This window comes from Strix aluco, chromosome 5, assembly GCF_031877795.1.
Source record: "Strix aluco isolate bStrAlu1 chromosome 5, bStrAlu1.hap1, whole genome shotgun sequence".
Classification (NCBI taxonomy): Eukaryota; Metazoa; Chordata; class Aves; order Strigiformes; family Strigidae; genus Strix; species Strix aluco.
In genome coordinates this window covers 78,627,931-78,648,129 of record NC_133935.1, presented here as the reverse complement: position 1 = coordinate 78,648,129, position 20,199 = coordinate 78,627,931, and the positions used below count along the sequence as shown (strand labels likewise).

Here is a 20,199-nt window from a genome sequence, read left to right as displayed (position 1 = left end):
TCTGAAAATGAAAGGGGAAAAAAGAAACTTTTTGCTTTTGTATCTGCAGTGAAAATATATCCTCGATTCCGGGTCAACCATAAGAATTTTCATTTTTATGTGGTGTCTTGAAACATCACGGTTGGTTTGAGTTCTTTCTTTTATTATTTTTGATAGCAGTGTAGGTTTAGAAACTGCAAATGGCACATCTTTCACATTAACTTCTGTTTTTTCTGCTGCCTTTTCTTTTATTTTTAACTTCATTAGTGGTTAAAAGTAAGCTTGCCAAATTTCTATCTTCCTGTCCTTCTTGTCACAGTAACCAGAAATGGGAAAAGGAAGGTCATGATTCTAAAACAGTATAATTGCTATTAAAATAGTAGGAAGAAAATTCATTAAAGGTTACTGCTTTCTTCTTCCCCAACCCTACACAGTTGGATTAAATATCACATTGCCTGCAAGGCTGTCGTCTGATTGAATTTATCCAGGAGAAGAACACTTCCTCTTCTGAAGATGAATCTAGATTTCAGTGTTAGTCATATAAAACATATTTAATAATTGCTAAAATAGGTATAAAAATTATATCCCTTTATACTTAAAAAGAAAAGATGGAGGTTCTAAATTCAGGACTTTCTCCCAGTTTTATTCACAGTTGAGCTAATCAAGACTGAGTTGAGTGCCTTGACTGGATTTTGTTGCTGAAAACCAGACTGGTGCTGATGTCCAGTCTGGTTTTGAACACTCTCAAATGATGAGACATTTGTCACTTCTCTTTCCCAGCACCATGGGTTAAATCTGCTACAATATCAACAGACTGTAGTATACATATACAAGAAAAAGGGGGGGGAGTGAAATTTGAAAAAACGGTTTCATGCCTTTAAAAAAGACATTTTTGTTTGGGAAAAAAAAAAAAAAGATGTATAAATTTAAACAGAAAACATTGAAAGCTGTTTTCCTTCCATGAGAATGTGTTCTGTTTTGTATTGGTATAACAAATTTCTGTACATCTTTATTCAGGTATTAATGCCTTCTTTGAAAAGTTGGCTTTTGGAAGGTGTGGGGTGGGGTAGGAGGAGAGGTTAATTTGGTTTTGTTTAACTTGTGTCACTTGGAAATGGGTTTATATCAAACTGGAAATGCCATTCCTATATGAGAATAAGAATAGGAATATGGGGTTTTGTGTGGTCTGGCTAGTACACTTTCTCACTGTAGAAAAAGTGTAATGGAAAATCTGGACATACTGTGAGTGGTTTTCACACTTCATAAGTTTAGCCATCTGTGGCAGACGATCTATTCTGTGTGTTTGTTGTCAGGTTCAGTTACATTGCTTTAAAAAGGGAGATAGGGTTGGCTGGAAGCTTTTGGAGAGAGAGAGAGAGATTGCCGCTGCCCTGGGAGCAACTGAGCATATTTTAGGGGGAGTTCTCATGCTTCAGAAAAAGAGGGGTGGAGGGAGAGTGGAAACAAAAAAGTTTCAGGCAGAAGTTTAGGAAGATACTGAGAAACTGCAGAGAAAAGAGAGGAATGGACTCACAGCCTGAGCTGTGATGGAGAAGGCAACTTGTCCACCTGAGGCAGAGGAGATTATGCAGAATTTACTGCAGACCAGAAAGCTGGTGAGTTGTTGAAATGGAGTGAAGCCTGGAAGCTGGGCATCAGCAACCACGGAGTTTCACAAACCTCCTTCTGTTTCTATTCTGCCTTTTGTTTCCATTCTATTCTAATAGTGTGTAATGCTGCGATTTTGACAACTGTAACCACCATGAAGGACTATGGGTGCTTACAGAACTTGAAAAGCCTTACAGAGCTATACATAGCACCCAAGCAGAGTAAGAAGTATGTTTTTCTACAATAGAATGTGTTGCACTGGTAAATTTTAAGGCACTTTTGTAAAGAGGGGGAAGGGAATTTGATGCAGGCTGTTCAGCAGGTGCACAGCAGTATGGATGGAGTCAGGGCTGAGCAGAAAAGACAAAGAGAAGGCTTAGCTGTGATGCTTACAGAAAGGCCTGAATTAAGCAGTTAGGCACTGGTGAGTTTGTCTAATCTGTGCCTTACAGCAAGAGTTACATGGCCATTGTTCCCCAGCATGAACCACATTTTAGAGAAAGAGATTAATCAGGACTCTGCTCACTCTGCCACCTTTAGACCAGAAAAGCAAAGCATCATGAGCACAGAATAAAATAAATAGTGCTTGAATGATCAAACTGAACCAAGCCCAGAGCCTTTGATTGCTGAGGAGAGGTGTCATTTCTGAAGAACTGCAAAGGTGGCAAGATTCCTGCATGGAGAAAAGGATTAAAATGCTGCTACAAAACAGATCCCACATGAGGAGCCAAAAGCAGAAATTCAATCTACTGCGGTTGCTAGGAGTGGGACTGACCTCCTCTGTCTTGAGACATTTACAGGTGACATCTGTGTTACATGCAGCTGTTTCTACAGTTGGTAAGACAAACGTGTGATTATGGAGGGAGCTGAAGAAAAATTGGACTTTCTTTCAGTTCAGTAGCCTGGAGGACTAGCTTAGATTAGCTCTGTACATTATGTCTGTGCTTGCGCAGATGAATTCTCAGTCTTGTGAATAAACAAGGGCTGTGGCGCAGCATGTGGAGTCTCATCAGCTACGATTCTTTGGAGGAAGTCAGTAGTGAAGGAGAGGCACAAAAAGCCAAGATTTTCTCACACCTTTTTTGTTTGTTTGTTTTTTTCCCCTGTAAAACAAGATTAATATTTCCTTTCTTTCAGAGATAGAGGGGGTTTTGGTGTTGGGGTTTTTTTTAATTGTAGCTGAAAGTTTGCAAAGTAGTCTGATATCAGTTTAAAACAGATGGTGTTAATTCAGCATATGCATATCCTACTGATAAGTATAAACTGTTCTGAATTTTTCTCACCAGTATTTTCTGGCCAGGGTTCTCAGTTAGATTGCAAAGGAAGAGAATTTAAAGTATGTTCTCATTGACTGGGAAGAGACTCTTTATAATGCAGTAAAATTTTCCATAGATGAGATCTGAGTTTCAAATAAAATTTATTATTCTGACTGAGGGGAATGACATATAATGAATTGTGTGTTACATGATGAGAAATAGTGTATTATTAATTACTATGAGTGACTGAGCCCATGCTAAGGATGTTGCATTATGTGCAAAAAGATTTATTCCAAGGACTTCATCATTCCAAGATGAAGATGACTGATGTCTTTTTCTACTGCCACAAATAGCTTCATGATTAACTAATCCTGGAGCTAACAAGTAATACTTTCATACAATAGTCTTTAATATAACTGTTTTGAATTACCAATGGCAGAATCACATCATCTCTGTATAGAACATATTACTGAGGTACAGTTCTGTATGATTAGTTAATTAAATCCAAAACCAGGCTGTGCTGGAGACAGGGCACATCATGTGCAAACAATATTTTAACAATCTTAACCTAGCACAGGCATTGAATGGTCCATCTGCTTCACAGAATTTTTGGTAACTTCCCATAGGTTAGTCTGAGAAGTCCTGAGTACCTACAGTTCTGTATTTATGTAAAATGCCTCTTAGACTATCAGTGAAACAATAGGGGGAAAAAAGAAGTGATGATTGATTAAGAAACACTAATTATGTTATAGTGTGGTATACTATGTTATAGTATAGTACATAGTCACCATGAATCTACAGACTTTGTCTTAATCTTGTTAAGCACCTACATCATAGCAATAATAGTGTTGCCATTACTGTTTCTCCAGATAGTGAATCTTTCTCTTGTGCAACTTACTGGTATGCAGTACATAGAGTTCCATATACCTTATCCTCTGTTTTGTCATTTATTTCATAATCCTTTGGGTTGTCAAAGCAGAAACCTCCTCTTCAGAAACTTTCATGAGTCATGAGAAAGATAACATCTCAATAAATCCATTCATTTGGATCCTTTTATCTTTTAAACAAAAATTGGACTATCTTCTTAAAATTCACAAGTAATTTGCAAATGAAGAAAGATTTCAATTCACAGACAAAAGTATTTATTCTAAATTCTTTATCAGATTCAGGCTTTAGTCCTGGACTAGGGCTATAATACTAACGCACTCAGAGTACTAACTGGAGTTGGTACTAAAATCACAGTATTGTAGCAGTGGGAGAACAGGTTTGGGTTTTTTTCTGTGAAGTCCCTTGATAGTTTTTAATATACCGATATATAAGTGAAATAAGGAATATTTAACATATTTTAGTACAAAGCATATAAAGACAAACATTTAGTAAGCATCAGTAGGTATTGCCTACATAGCAGCTATGTATTTCCTGCAATATTTTCAAGCTGTTTATAGCAAAGCATGAAATCTGTATCTGTCATTCAGAAGAAATTCTGACTATGTTCTTTTGATTTGAGGGCAGTATTTTTCCCTTCTCACATTTCCCCCTTCCTTTTTTCCTATTTTTCCCTTTTTTTTCTTTTTCAGACATTGAATAGTGAGAAAAATATTGAGCCCATTCGGTGCAGAGATTTCAATGCAGAAGCAGTGCTCAACTCTGACAATTTGACTCTTTCTGTTAGCTTGACAGATGTCCATTGTCTGAATCAATCTGCCAGAGCTTTTTTCCCCATTGTAAAGTAACTGAGATACATGTAATTCTATATACATTTAATATAATTGGACAGCAAATCTCTTATATAAGCTTGTATCCCAGAACACTTTGCAAAGATAAGTAATACGATTACAAAGCTAAATAGGAGATTGCTGCATCTTCAGTGAGCAGAAAAAGCAAACAGTATGTTGTTTGTAGGATATAAACTGAGAAAATTAAAACATAAATGTGTGAATAATGTGTATGTTTTCTAAAATCAGTTAAATGCACACCTGTGGAGTATTGTTCCATTTAAAATATTTAAAGTCAAAGTTTCAAAACACTGGATTTCATTCTTCTCACAGACTGATTGATCACTGAGGTATTTCTGCTGATTTAAACTGCTATTCCTCATTTCTACCAGTATAAATTGAGGAGGGGATTGCCCCATTGCCCTTATAGGCAAAAGTTGCCAGTCCTGTTCCAAGTGAATCACAAATAGGTTAGTCTGCGTAAAACTACCTCTTCTATGCAAATGACTGAGAACAACTATTCACAAAAAGTAGGTGAAATGTAGGTTTAGATCCTGTTGAAAATCACTGTGTAAGGGCCACATCTGTCTGTAGTTTGCATATCAAATTTCTATTGAATGTCTTCTTTCTCCCCCCAAGATCAAAAGAAGCCTTTTATGTGTTTAAATGAGGAAAAAAGTTGATATCTTATGTCACGTCAGCTGTTAGGAAGTGTACTGTGCTGTTCCCCTTGCATTTGAAGTGAAAATGGCAATTTCAAACAATTTCACAGAGAAAATGAAAAGAGCAAGAGGATGTAAAATACAGAAGTGCTCATCTGAGGAATGAGTGACTCTGACTGACACTAATGAAAGCAAAAAACTCTGAAGAATGCTTATTGTTTTGGAATAGACTGTTTTTAAAATTCTCTATTGGTTTTAACAGAAGAGAAATTTACCTTTACAGAGCCTCCAAAGGAGTGGGGAAAAAAAAAAAAAAAAGAGACAATCAGACTGACGGGCATCTCGGTGCTGCTGTGTAGTGATTTAGAAACTAGTTTTCTGCCTGACTGCTCCGTCCCCAGAGCAAAATACTCGCCAAAAAGAGAAAGACAAGAGTTACAAGGAAAGCTCTAGTATACTACTCATGAAGCAGGGTATTTCTCTCCTGTACACAAGGCCAAATTCAGCTTATCAAATTCACCTTCCACTCCCCTTGCCAGAAATGGCACATAAGCCAAGGCAGTACAGGTTGGCTGATAGGGTTTTACTCATGGTTAGAGTTTGTTCAGAGCAAGTATTGCTCCATTCTCAGTACTGCTGCTGAGACTAGATTTTATAAATACATGTTTTAATTTATTTTCCTTACCATGCACAATTCATCTGCTTGCCGTTACCTGTTGACTTCAGAGGTGGGTTCCCACACTCTGTGGTTCTTAGTTCCATACAAATGACCCTGTGTCAGCCGTAGCCAGTGGAGAGAAGTTTCTCAATATTCTTGCTCTAATGTTTGTTACCAATGGTTAACAAAGCTCTTCCCCTGTTGTCAGTGGTTACCACATAATAGATATTAAGTCCAAAAGGGTGCACAAAAACTTACATGAGAAACTATTTCTTTGCACAAGACAAGCTACAAAACATTGTCCAATATCTCTGTTTGCATCCTACAAGAAGATGCAGTTAAGGATTCCATACTTAAAATGAAGTAATCTAATTTGAGTGTATTATGTTAGTATCTTTTGGAATTACGTTTCATTTACAAGCAATTTTAAAGATAATGTTAAATTATCTAAAAGTCTTTAATGAACGATAACTGATTTTCATAGATTATTTGCAGTAAATTAAATGTTTAAAATAATGATTTGCCAAAATTTCTAACTGTTCTTACTGATGCATTTCTAATGATGAGGAGCACATACCACAATACCGAGTAACACATACCAACACTTTATAAGTAAAATGTCTACATTACAGTTGCAATTTTTACAGTGCATTTTGGGGGTTTGGAGGGGTTGCATTTGGAGAGTTTTTAGATACATGGAAAAACCCAGATGTGAGAGGTGGAACACAGAGAGATACATCACAGGCTTCACCTTCCACCCCATCGCTGCTTTAGCAACCTGCATTGGTCCCTACCTAAAGTGACCTCTTCTCTGAATGGGAGAGTAATTTCAGTCCCTCCACTGCTTCTCATCTCTTCTAGATGCAAACAATTTATTCTGAGTAATTTCATTTAACACATCAGCGTGCATCTCTCAAACTGATGCTAATGATGAGTTTGCTGAGGAAGCTTATTGACTGAATAGTCCTTGTTTGAAGACAGAAAAGATTTACATTGTTTTTCTGGTAATCACGGTACAGCCAACTTTCTGCTGACATTTCAAGTCTGTTGCAAGTCAACATCAGACACTTCAGGAAGCCTTACCCTGCAAAGAGTAGAACAGGCTTTCCACCATGCTGTTGAGTCTTCAGAGGATTGTGACAGAGGAGTGGCTTCAGCTATGACCCACCTCCCCTTTGCTTTTTTATAACATCACAGGCTGCAGGTAGTCTGACATTACTCTGTCTATTACATAGACAATCTAGTGGTCGCAAAGTCTTAATAAGGATGCTGTCATTGCAATTGTAACTGGTTTGTGCATATGCATATATGTATACATATTGTATACCTTATTTGCAGGATTTGTCCCTACTTATAGCAAAAAAAAAAAAAAAAAAAAAAAAAAGCATGACTGAATGGAGAGGGAGGCAGATGCAAGAACAACACCATATCATATTCAAACAAATTCAGTGGAGAAAAGGAGGAGAAGGATTGAGTAACTAGAGTCAAACACACTGTTTAGAGGTAGAAATTCATCACAGATCTCCTGAGCCCGTCAGTCCCCCAAAGAAAACTATCTCTTTAAAACAGATACAAGTGGTGGAATGTATGAGTATTTCCTAGATCTTGACTGATTCTTGTAGTGGATCGGAGTCATGATGGTCTTGTCAGCAATGCCATCAAATTAGAGGAAAAAAAATAGGTAGAAAAAAGTATTTCCATAAAGATTCACAAGGGATAGGATGGTCACCTCAAAAGAATTATTCCAAAGTCACCACACAATTTAACAGGGTTCACAAGCCTTTGTCCGGATGACCTCTAAAAATTAAAACTCAGGAGATAAAGCATCAGGACATCAAGGCTAATGTCTATTGGCAAGGCAGAAGAGGAAGGGTTTGCTAACTCTGCACACAACCTTCTGCTCAGTGTTTTGAGTTCCTCACTGTCATGTTATCTTGTCGTTGAACTGCAAGACTGAGGAGTGCATTCTCCTATCTTTATTATCTAAATGTTGTTAAGCTTAAAAAATGGTGGAGGAGGGGGAAGATTGTTTCTTCCTCAGTTCTTTAACGTGTCGTATTGGGGAGAACATATCTGTAGCTTTATCTCAAGCACAAGCTTTGGACTTATTTTAGCAAGGTCAGCTTTGCCTCAGAAGCAGATCTGATTACCATTATGTCCATCCTGAAAGGATGTCCCGGATTAGCGTGAAATTCTCTCCATATTCAAGTGTCAGCAATAAAGTAATAGAGTTTATGATGTTGTCATGGTGAAATAAGAAGCAGAATAATTCTAGATCTTGAGATTTGCAGTCAGCATTTAGAGTGATCATTTGCTAAATACAATGATTTTTAAAAATTAGTGAGGGTGATAGATGGCTACAAGTAAATAAAGATGAAAAATGTGATAAAATATAGTAGAAAACTTAATGGCTTATTCAGTCAGAGAGCTTCCTAAGGTCACCTGTCTGACATCTAACCTAACCTTTAATCAGTAATTGTAGGGCCTAAGAATGCCTGCCTGTATTTTATAGGTTTATATTTTATAGTATTTTATAGGTTTGTTTGACTCCATAGTAGTTTCATGGAGGTTTCAGCCCCATCTTTCCTTTGGATACTTTAAACCTAAAATGAGTGTAACATTATAAATGTGTTACAGGGACCAGAAATATAGGGATAGGGATACACCACACAATTACTCCTTTCCACTCCCAATTCTTTGTGATAAAGAGATTAGAATTTGGTGAAGATCAGCCCTAGCTTGTCTTTTTTCCTTGCTAGTTAATGAATTCAAAGGAAATGCAAAAACTAAATTTAACAGCTACTCTAAGGTTATCTGCCAAAATACTTCCGTTGAACTTCCCTTCAATCTACTAATGCAGTTCCCTGGTAGCATGCTAACATAACCGCCAATGAGAATATCCAGGAAGAAGAAAAAAACCCACACATTTTATCACAGTCCTAATATATTTATTTTTCTTATCCCAATATGAGTATCAAGTAAAAATAATTAAGACTTGCCTCTTGTGAGAATAGAAGCTGAGAACTAGAGGTTATCAATACTTTTTCAAAAGCAAGTGGTACATCTTCCTGTAGTGTCTGTTAGTCTGAGTTTCTTTATATGTAGTCAAAGATATAAAAACAAGACATGGGGTTTTTTTGATAAAATACATTATAAGCTAATGCTGGATTTATTAATCAGCAACTTAACTGTCATCTGAAAATAATAATTCCATAAAGTATTGTAGACCTTTTAATGAGTGTGTTATTAATAGCTCTTCCCCAATACCAGTGACCATCTGTGACTGCTTCACCATCTGTGATTGCTATTTCAGTTTGGGAGGGGGAAATAACAGTGGTATTGCACTGAATTTACAATGTAAATTAATAGCCAACTAGACCTACTGTAGATGATTAATTTGTCTTTGATTATAAGTACACACTGAGCAAGAGAAAATTAGTTTCTTTGATTTGTTGGCACAACATGGGTTTGGGAAGTGGCCACGGGAAGCTGAAAACAAAATTAAATTGCATTTATTGAAATCTGAAACATGCAAAAATTGATGGAATTTAGATTAAGAGGATGAAAAGAGCTTAAATGGCACTTGAAAAGGTAGTGGATGTTTCTTTAAAGATCCATGGCAAATTATGTGTTGATTTTTGTGATTTGCTAAGGTAACAGGGGAACAGCAGAAGAGGGTTGTTAACACTTTTAAAAAACTTTTACAATTTCTTGAAGACAGAATAAACAGAGAAAATAGTGATTTATAAACTACTAATTAAAATTAATCTTGTTGACTTCTTATCTGAGTGAAGTAACTTTTATTTCAGAAAAAAAATCAGTTTAACTTAATAACAGTTAATGCTTACTAAAGTGCTGTCCTTGCCTGCAGAAGCAGAAGTGCCAAGTTGGTTAATATTCTTTTTACTTCCCTTATTAAACTGTGCTAAAGTGTTTCTATATTTTGCTATTTACACAGCTGCATTCTGTAATGAGAGAGGTGATTATTTTTAGTGTATGTGTATAGATCAATATCTTTTCCTTTACTAAGGCAAAATTTATAAGAAACTATGGGGGAGATAGGGTACAATTTCAAGATCATTCAAGTCCCACTTAGTGTATAGTCATTGTGTGGGAGCTTAAATTTACTTCGAAACTAAAAAGAACTTTTCAAATACCCTAGTAATTTAGGGTGCAATTTAGATTGCATCTAACCAGTTGCGTTGCCTACTTTCCTAGTTGATGAAGAGAGAGGCACCTCGGAAAAATGACTCATCAAACTAAGGTAGCTACTTCTCCTAGATCAGGATGAATCACACTTCTGCCATTAACTGTGGGGAAGTCTAGACATTTGAACTGAACTAGATTCCTCTATTTTTATACAGCTTAACTTTTTTTAAGTTTTAAGCTGTAGCTTTGGAACTGGAACAAATTTCATTTAAGAAAGTCTTCAATGAACTGAAGAAAGTGCATACCACTTTTGTAAAGCACAAGAATCTTCCCTGAAAATATATAGGTAGCAGCAGAGGTGAGGCAAAAATTACCAGATCAACTAAGAACTACCTGTTGTACCAAAATACATTGGCACCAGAAAGTCCTGCTTTCGTGTCTGGGTTTCAGTACAAGTTGTAGCTGCTTAGTATGTGCTCAGTGTCTGGTTCAGAGACTTTTATTTGATTGTACAGTTTATACATACATTTATATTTGAATATGTATCTATGTATATTTATAATTACATATATATTTTTCTATTAAATGCTATATAAAAGGAAGGTGTGCAGGTCTATATATATTCTCCTCCCACACACACGTGCTGTATATCTTTAAGCATATGGAAATAATAAAAAAAACCTTTTAAATTACAGTCAATTCAGTTTCAAGAATATGAAGTAGATTTTTCAATCTTAGGCTAAACAAAGTCCTAGTGAGTGTCACCCTTATTTTGCATTACATTGCTTGTCTTCCTGACCTTTAGCAGACTGATGGATTTTTTCATGCCGCTTTCTGCTGCTTATTCACAGATACCACAAGCTTTTCTCTCCATTAAAGAAAGTATGTCGTTAAGCCATACCATGAAAAAAATTTTTAAAACTTGTGATTAGTTTGCGATCAAGCCTCCAGAATAGTGATTCAGCCTTGTTTCTTCTATTGCAGGCAAAAGGTTCTTCAAGCATAACTCCATCAGGCACTCAAAAGAAGGTGAAGAGAACTCTGCCCAACCCACCTCCAGAGGAAGCAACAGCAGGAACTCAGTCACCGTATACTTCTGTGGGATCGGTTTCACGCAGAAGGATTTGTAGGACTAACACCATGGCCAGAGCCAAAATTCTTCAGGATATAGACAGGGAATTGGATCTGGTCGAACGTGAATCAGCCAAGCTTAGGAAGAAGCAAGCAGAGCTAGATGAGGAGGAAAAAGAAATAGATGCCAAGCTGAGATACTTGGAAATGGGCATTAATAGGAGGAAAGAAGCCTTACTAAAAGAAAGAGAAAAGAGAGAGCGTGCCTATCTCCAAGGAGTAGCAGAAGAACGTGATTATATGTCAGACAGTGAAGTTAATAATACCAGATCAACCAGAATAGAAACTCAGCACGGCTTGGAAAGACCACGTACTGCACCCCAGACAGAATTTAACCAGTTTATGCCACCACAGACCCAGCCAGAAACACAGTTTGCCCCTGCTACAAGCCCATATGCTCAATATCAGTATTCATCTCCTGCCCTGCCAACTCAAGCACCAACTCAGTTCACACAACAATCACATTACCAACAACAGCAGCCTTTGTATCACCAGCAGGTCTCACCCTATCAGACCCAGACAGCTTTCCAAACAGGAGCTACTATGTCCTTTACTCCACAGGCTCAACCTCCACCATCTCAACAGCCGTCATATCAACTCCCATCACAGATGATGGTGATACAGCCAAAGCCAAGACAAACCACATTATATTTGGAGCCTAAGATAACAACAAACTATGATGTAATTCGCAATCAGCCCCTCATGATAGCACCAGTTTCAACTGACAATAATTATGCAGTTTCCCAGCTGGGCAGTAAATACTCTACCTTGGACTTAAGGATAGGACTAGACGAGAGAAACAGCATAGCAAGCAGCCCTATATCAAGCATATCTGCAGATTCATTCTATGCAGATATAGACCACCACCATACACCCCGAAATTATGTGCTGATTGATGATATAGGAGAACTTACTAAAGGAACAGGAGCACTTGGTTCCACTTTTAGCCTCCATGAGAAAGATCTGACCAAAACAGATCGACTGCTTCGCACAACTGAGGCCAGGAGAGCACAAGAAGTGTCAGACTTCCTAGCACCACTGCAGACTTCTTCTAGGTTACATTCCTATGTTAAAGCTGATGAAGATCCAATGGAGGACCCTTATGAGCTTAAACTTCTGAAACACCAGATAAAACAAGAGTTCCGTAGAGGTGCAGAAAGTCTTGATCATCTGGCTGGCCTGTCACAGTATTACCATGCGGAGGGCAGCTACAGGCATTTTCCAAAATCTGAGAAATATAGCATAGGTAGGCTTACTCTTGAGAAACAGGCTGCTAAGCAGCTCCCAGCAGCCCTCCTTTACCAGAAGCAGTCAAAACACAAGAAAGCTTTGATAGACCCCAAACTAACAAAGTTTTCACCTATTCAAGAAAGTAGAGACCTTGAGCCTGACTATTCAAGCTATATGACTTCTAGCACTTCAACACTTGGGGGAATTACTACTAGGGCAAGGCTTCTTCAGGATGATATCACTTTTGGCCTTAGAAAAAACATCACTGACCAACAGAAATACATGGGGCCACCACTGACTTCATCCATTGGAGCAGGCCTTGGGTCTGCACTAGGTCCAACAATGAGATCCACATTACAAGATGAAGCAGACAAATCTTATAGCAGTGGTAGTAGATCTAGGCCATCATCTAGACCCTCCTCAGTTTATGGGCTTGACTTGTCACTGAAAAGGGATTCTTCCAGTTCTTCTTTAAGACTGAAAGCCCAAGAAGCTGAACCCTTAGATGTTTCCTTTAGCCATGCAGCACCTTCTGGAAGAACTAAACCCACCAGTCTACCTATTAGCCAAAGCAGGGGAAGGATCCCAATAGTAGCGCAGAACTCAGAGGAAGAGAGCCCACTAAGTCCCGTTGGCCAGCCAATGGGAATGGCAAGAGCGGCAGCTGGACCCTTGCCACCAATATCCGCAGATACCAGGGACCAGTTTGGATCAAGCCATTCATTACCTGAGGTCCAGCAACATATGAGGGAGGAGTCACGGACTCGAGGCTATGATCGAGATATAGCCTTCATCATGGATGACTTCCAGCATGCCATGTCAGACAGTGAAGGTAAATTAGGCCTCAGACTGGTATCTTACTATCACAACGCAAATCCTCATTTCTATGCATGTGTCTAATTTTTGTTATACTGCAAAGACTTGTTCTTTTTTCTGTTCCTTGGTGCATCTTCTGTGTATCTACATTTTTGGGGTTTGATTTGTTTTGTTTTATTTATATTTTTTATTTTACCCTAACAGCTGTTTCTGGATGGTGTTAAGCTACTCTAGCATGCTCACTATATTGTTGTTTCTTTGCTTTCTTTTTGGTTTGCTTGTGCATTTTCCTTTTCATTTGTTGGTGTCTACTTTTCTAACGCTACTGTGTAGACTATTCAATGTACAATACAGACCTTACCATAAGTCTTTATGTGAAGCCTTTTCCAGTGACTGTGAATCATTGAACTTATTTGCAATAGTTTTTGTTGGGATTTGGAAATAATCTCCCAAATCTCTAAAAAACTCTAGTAATTTTATTTGCATGAAATTTCATGATAGAATTCAAGAACTGATAATTCCATCTCCCAATGCACCACTTTAGATCTGTGTTTATATATAAATAGTTTGTCCATTAAGTACATATTGTATGTTAGAACCATCTAAAGCATAACGTAATAGCAAAATAACGTTCTACACATGGTTTGTCAAAAGCATCCTGTCATGTGGACTTCTGTGCATTCAGAATTGTGATGATGTAAGATAATTTGTCATTTGGATGGTGCAAGACAATCTCATCCTTCAATAAATGTGCATAAAGTATTTTACTCCTATTGATGGGTTATGCAGCATAGCTGGTTTTATATGCACCCCATACAATATATCTGCCAAATAAGCACAAGAGTTTATCTCACTTAGGTTCATGAAAGGAACCTTTCTGATGTATTATATATGGTGCAATTAAAAATGTTTCTTCTAAATAAGTACAGCAGAATGTTAAAGCTGATGTCAAGTACTAAATAATTGCAAATTATGTATCAATTTTGTTTGAGTCAGTTCAGACTTAATATATTCCAAATTGTTTAAAAATCATAAAGACAGTTTGAAAGACAATGACATTAATATGTTCAAAATTGTATGCGCTCCCTTAACTTTTTCTTATGTGTATTTAATGCACAATAAAAGAGACTTTGCATGCGCTATATTGTCTGTAAATGGCAATGATTGTCTCAAAAGACACATTTGCATGATTATGAAGTAGTATGATTTATCTTTCAGGTTTATTGTAACCTCAGTGTTCATTATTGCATTATTGGTTTTTTACATATGCTGAATCTTTCATAAACATTAGAAAATTGCATCCATTTGCCTTCCTGCTACTACAATATATTAAAGGGGTTTGTTCTGTAAATTTCTCTTCATATTTCTTAGATATTTACAACACCCTCATGAAGTCTGTGTTTCAGGAGACGTTCAGGATCATCAGCTTTTTTGATTTTTATCAGAAGTTTAAGTCTTCTCACTGTTCTTAAATTCTTAGCACATTGAGTCCTATAAAGAAATCTGAAGGCAGTTGAGAGGAACTCCCCAAGTTACAACTCATATCATTCTTCTTAAATAAGTAGATGTTATCTTGTCTCAACTCAACTTGTGACTTTTAGGGGTCATTCTAGGGTCACATTGTGAAAGACACAGGACTTTTCCTCCTGAAAACTAAGGAGAACCAAACTGGACCAAAAAAGGCCTCTTTGCTATTCTGCCTCATATAAACAGGTCATAGGGAATTAAATTTCTGCATTACAGTTCATTATGTTTCTGTTATATATTTGTAGAAGGCATCCATGTTACATTTCAGGTTGACCATGTTTTGGTTTTAAATTAGTCTCTGATTAGTTACACTCTTTCAGAAGTATTCTAACTCAATTCACATGTGTTTATTAGATCGATATGTCCCTGAATACCAGGGCTTCCCCTTTCAGCAATATTTTTCTAATTTCTATCAAACTTTTGTTTCTTCACAAATAACTTATTTTTGAACCATTTTATGTAAAGTCTTGGGAAATCAAAACACTTTATGACATTATTTTCAAATATGCTGTCTAATAGCAAGTAACATGAATTGAAAATAATTCATATAATTTGGTTGTAAGATTAAAAATGTTCCAAAGAAGCAATTACAGTTCTTCAAAAAGTTATGGCCTTCTTTTCCTCAGACAGCACTTTTCTCTGTAGTGCCCTGACATTGGACAGCTATTCTGGTGTGTTGCATTCAGCCTTTTAACACAGTTTGCTTTGCTTTTTCTTTTTTTTTTTTTCTTTTTTTCTTAAAACAACTGTTACATGGTATTAATGAAAATTCATTAAAAGAATTCAGTCTTAAGCACTATCTTAGGAAAATGCTTCTTGTGCTAAAGCTTGAAATTTCATCTTTAGAGGCTTTTAAAAATTAATGTAAGTCAAAGTATTAAATTGTTTTTCTTCAGTTCAAATTGAGATATATGCTTGACTTTCCATTTGTTTTTTATAAGTCACATTGCATAACAAATCCCAAAAGAGAATACACATAGGACTTTCAGGCCAAACCTTCTGTTTTTCACTAAGTGCACCTACATACTGTAACAAATCTTAAAACCATGCTTCAGCACATAACTTCAAACAGGTTAAAAAAATGGCTTCAGTGTCAGAAGAGCACAACATCCAGAGGTTCCCATTGAAAATAAAATAACGTTTTGAGCTTTTGAAACACCTGGTATTTTCTCAGGGTTCTGCATACCATGAAAGCTCTTATCCAGCAAATAGCTCTTTATTAACCCTACAGCTGCCACAGCTTCCACAAACTATTAAGTATGTTGAAGATACCATTTTCCAAGGATACTGAAGCTAGTACTCAGTTTTATGAATGTAAATAGTCTGTGCTGATCAACTAAGATATAAAATGTACCTTTTCTCACCTAAAGGATTTTTTTTTCTTTTATGTACTAATTTGTTAATTCTACCATAGAGATTAGAAGTTTAAAATTGAGATATAAAGACATCAAGACATAAACACAGCTGACCTCTTGTAATTTTTCATCTGAGGGATTTAGAGTGATCAGTACTAGTTCTCTGATCAAGTTTCTTGGATTCCACAGCCTGGAATTCTATCTTACCTTGTTAAACTGTGTGCGATTAATAGCATGGGACCTTATTGACTCCAGCAGGAGTTGTTTTACAGGTGGAACCATCTGACTGCATATTGTTGGTCTTAGAAGAAAGCATGTACCCTCTCAGATCACTGATTTATCTTGGCTGTTCTTAGGTTTCCAGCTGAAACAAATCCCAACTGATCAAGCCAAAACCAATTGTGTGCATGTACATATGAGTGTTTCATGTGTGTGTCTATATACACATACATACATAACTTCTTAATAAAATTTCATATGAAATACACACATTCATCACATTTTCATAAAAAGTAGTCTGGTCTGCACTGCAGTATGGGATTCTACATGTGTTCTAGCTTTTCAAAAGAAAAAAATCCAGCAAAAGTTATTTCAACTGAGACAGGAGGAAAAAAAAATCTCATTCTTTCTTCTGCTCAGGTAATGACATAGATTGTGATAGTGAGCATTAGTATCTGGGATCAGAAAAATGTGTTATGTTCTTAATGTAAACTTCAGTAAGAAGTTCTGTCAGGATGAGCTATGAACCAGCCTGCCATGTGCAGATGCAAGTCACCTGGCATAAATGTGTAATGCATAAAGGATTTACAAATTAGATTATAATGATTTATTGAGAGCAATTAATCAATACCTAATCACTAGCCAGACAAGCATCAACCTTTAATAATGTTTCTATTAATTCATATATGCTGATCTAAATAATATTTTCAAATCATTTCATAATAGATTAAATTTGTGCAGTTAGGAAGGATGAGACTGCATAATATCTGAACCAAGATTAAGAATTGTCCAAAGGCCTAATATACTATAGGATGTTGGTTTTACCACATATAAAATATTATTTTTCAAAAATCATGCATGCATATTGCTTCTCTTTTTGGATAAATTTAATAAAATAGTAATGAAAAAACAACTTTTTTTTTTTCCTCCCATTAAACTTTTTTCCAGCTATTTGTTAAACCAACTAGATTATGTTTACTTTAACAACTAAGTAGAGAAGATTATGCACACTACCATTTTTCATTTTAAATTCTCTTCTGTGTCATGGAACAATTGCTTTCACTCTTGTTACTATAGCAACAACTGACCTTATTTAAGGTTTTCAATTTCTGGTGGTATTGCTGAAATAAATATTGTCATTCCTTGAATTCCAAATTTATCTTGCTTATTAAAGCATAAAATTCAAACTTGTATTACATTCCAATTTTCTGCACATTATTACGTTTTACACTGATGGGCAACGTAGATGAAAATCTGTATGTTGTGTAGTGGAAATATTATTAAACACATAGGGGCAGATTCTGGTCCCAATGGACCCTATGTCAGTTGACCCAATAATCAGTAGGCATAAATATGTGTATTTGCTAAACTGATTTCAATGAAATGGTGTTATTTGATCCCAAAAGGTTGTCTAACACCATAGATTTTATACAGGTTTAAAACTGTTGCAAATATAAGAACATTAGTCTTACAGAATTATTGCAGAAAGAACATTCTGACTAACTTTCCACACACAAAGGTTCATACTGCAAAATCGGGGGATGGAATTCAAAATGTGTACACTTGCAATATTTCTGCTTAGAATTACAAAGAATGTAGATGGCTTCATATCTTCTTTGATTTGGAATGAGACTGATTTCATAAAGGAGTCTCAATTTTCTTATTTCCAAAATATTTTGAACAATATATAGTTCAGAAGTTTGGGAACTAATGGAGGTTGGGTTTTGAGGGTCAGGTTTTGGGGTTTTGCTTTGGGTGGGTTTTTTTTTTCCTTAGCCTACTGCAAAGTAACTAATTTGACTAATTTTTTTCATCAGATATTTTAGAAATGTGTGAATTCTACAGTGTGTTTCTGAGCTGCCAGAAAGAAGGATATGGCTATAGCACTTGGCAGTGGGTTTCTTCTGCTATTTAATATCCATAGTTTTGACATAGACAGAATCTTCTCACTTTGATATATCACTTACAGCTAAATTATGCCTGAGTTCAATGTCTCAAGTCTCGCCTGTAACTTTGCTTTAGCTGCATGGCCAATTAGTAACCACTATGCATGTTTGCTATGCACAATGAACATAATTGCCCTTTGCCCAGCACTGGATCAGAACATTTGACCTGTCCTTGGTTTTCAAAGCCTATCACCTCCGTCGTGAAGAAACAGATTGGTTTGACAAGCCCAGGGAGTCTCGTTTGGAGAATGGACATGCCCTTGACAGAAGGCTGCCAGAGAAGTTGTCCCACTCTCGACCACCAAGTCAACACCAAGATCAAGTAAGCTGTCAAGTAAGATGTGCCTTTAGTTTTACAAATGTTTGACATTTTAATCGTACTATCGCATAGTGTAGGGACTACAGGAGTAATCAAATTCCGGCTACATTCATCTGAAGTGCAGTTGAACTTGTATTTGTCATCAGTACTTGATGATGAAATTAGAGTAACATTCATCTGCAATTCAGTATTTTGCAGGTTGTCTTTTGATTTTTGAAACATATCTGAAAGGAGTTAATCTGCTAACCAGAGATATCTATACATTAGGTATTTCCTATTTAAAAAAAAATTCAACCTCTTCTTTTAGTAGTTTAATGAAAGGAGTTACTTTATCCCACTTTTAGTTGGTCAGTATAATCCCAACAGTCTGTGATCAATTACTGAATAAATCAGCAAGACTTTATCAATCTAACAGGTAGAATGTTTCATTTATTATAACGAGAAAGAAAAATACCATATTCTGCTTTTCAAGCTTGCCGACATTGAAATCTAGTATACCATCACATGTCCACTTTATATTAATGAACATTATATATTTCAGATCTTTTAAGATCTTCACTTGACTGCTTCAGTTATCATTTTTACCAATTAATTGAGATTATACTCTGTTTTCCATGAGATACAATGGATGCAAGAGAAGGTCTTGCATGGCCCCTTTGTGGTATTTAAAAGCTTATATTGTTCATGTTAATTCCTCAGATAACATACAAAGAGGAATATCCTACTGTCATGCAGCCTTCAAAAGTTTTTTTCCTGGTGAGCATTTTCACTGACATTTGACAATAGAATTAGGTTTTATGTAGTAATGAAGTAAAGATGTAGATTTTATGAAGTAAGCATTCAAGTATCTTATAATACAGGCTGTCATTTATTTCTATTTTTCCCCCTTTTCCTATCTCTAGTTTAGCATATGTTGAGATTTACGCAGCCTAGGTTGTACTGAGCCTACCCATTTCTCTTTGAGAAAGAGGGTTTTACAAGTTACAAGTCTTAGAGGAATCTATTCAAATAACTCACTCTATGAACCTACTTTTTTGCAGGATAAAAAGCATTTTAGAGTCTTCACAGCTCTTAATATCACTGGAAATAGATAAAAAAATGCCTATCTGAGCACTTTAGTCCTCATGAGAAACATGCATTATTCTGAGCATACATAATTGTATTTGACCACTACAGCGTCATGAAGTAAAATTAAAAATTTGCCTTGAAAATCAGGTTTCTCCAACCTTGTTACTTGCTGTTATCCTGAGCTCTGTGATATGGAGATGGTTGGTAAGATATATTTAACTTTTAGAACTCCAGAGATTTTGTTCTGGGAAGCAGTTACAAGGCAAGTTACTAGTCACAAAGGTCCGCTCTTTGTTTTTTCTCTCTTATAAACAGCACTACACTAGGACTGGTTGAAAGACTTTGATCAAAATTTTTCAGGAAGAAGGGGTCTCAGAGTTTTTGTTTTCCTAAATTATGTTCCAGAAGAAAAAAATTTTTTTTTCTTCCTGAAGCTGTTGTGATATCCCCATGTTTATATGGAAATAGAGATACTGCATTTAAAATCTTGCCAAAGGCATTTTTTAAGGTTTTGTAAAATCTGGGATGAAAATTGGAGAGTGAACCTGTTTTAAATGATTC

The 20,199-nt window shown here is 36.3% G+C and overlaps 1 protein-coding gene across 1 annotated transcript in view; it reads left to right on the top strand.

Moving 5' to 3' along the window:
* PCLO (piccolo presynaptic cytomatrix protein) overlaps nucleotides 1–20,199 on the top strand; it is a 382,367-nt gene that overhangs the window by 208,549 nt on the left and 153,619 nt on the right. Inside the window, exons 7-8 of the mRNA XM_074827920.1 lie at nucleotides 11,012–13,220; nucleotides 18,437–18,585. Of these exons, the coding sequence (XP_074684021.1) occupies nucleotides 11,012–13,220; nucleotides 18,437–18,585 (2,358 nt within the window). The remainder of the gene's footprint in view (nucleotides 1–11,011; nucleotides 13,221–18,436; nucleotides 18,586–20,199) is intronic.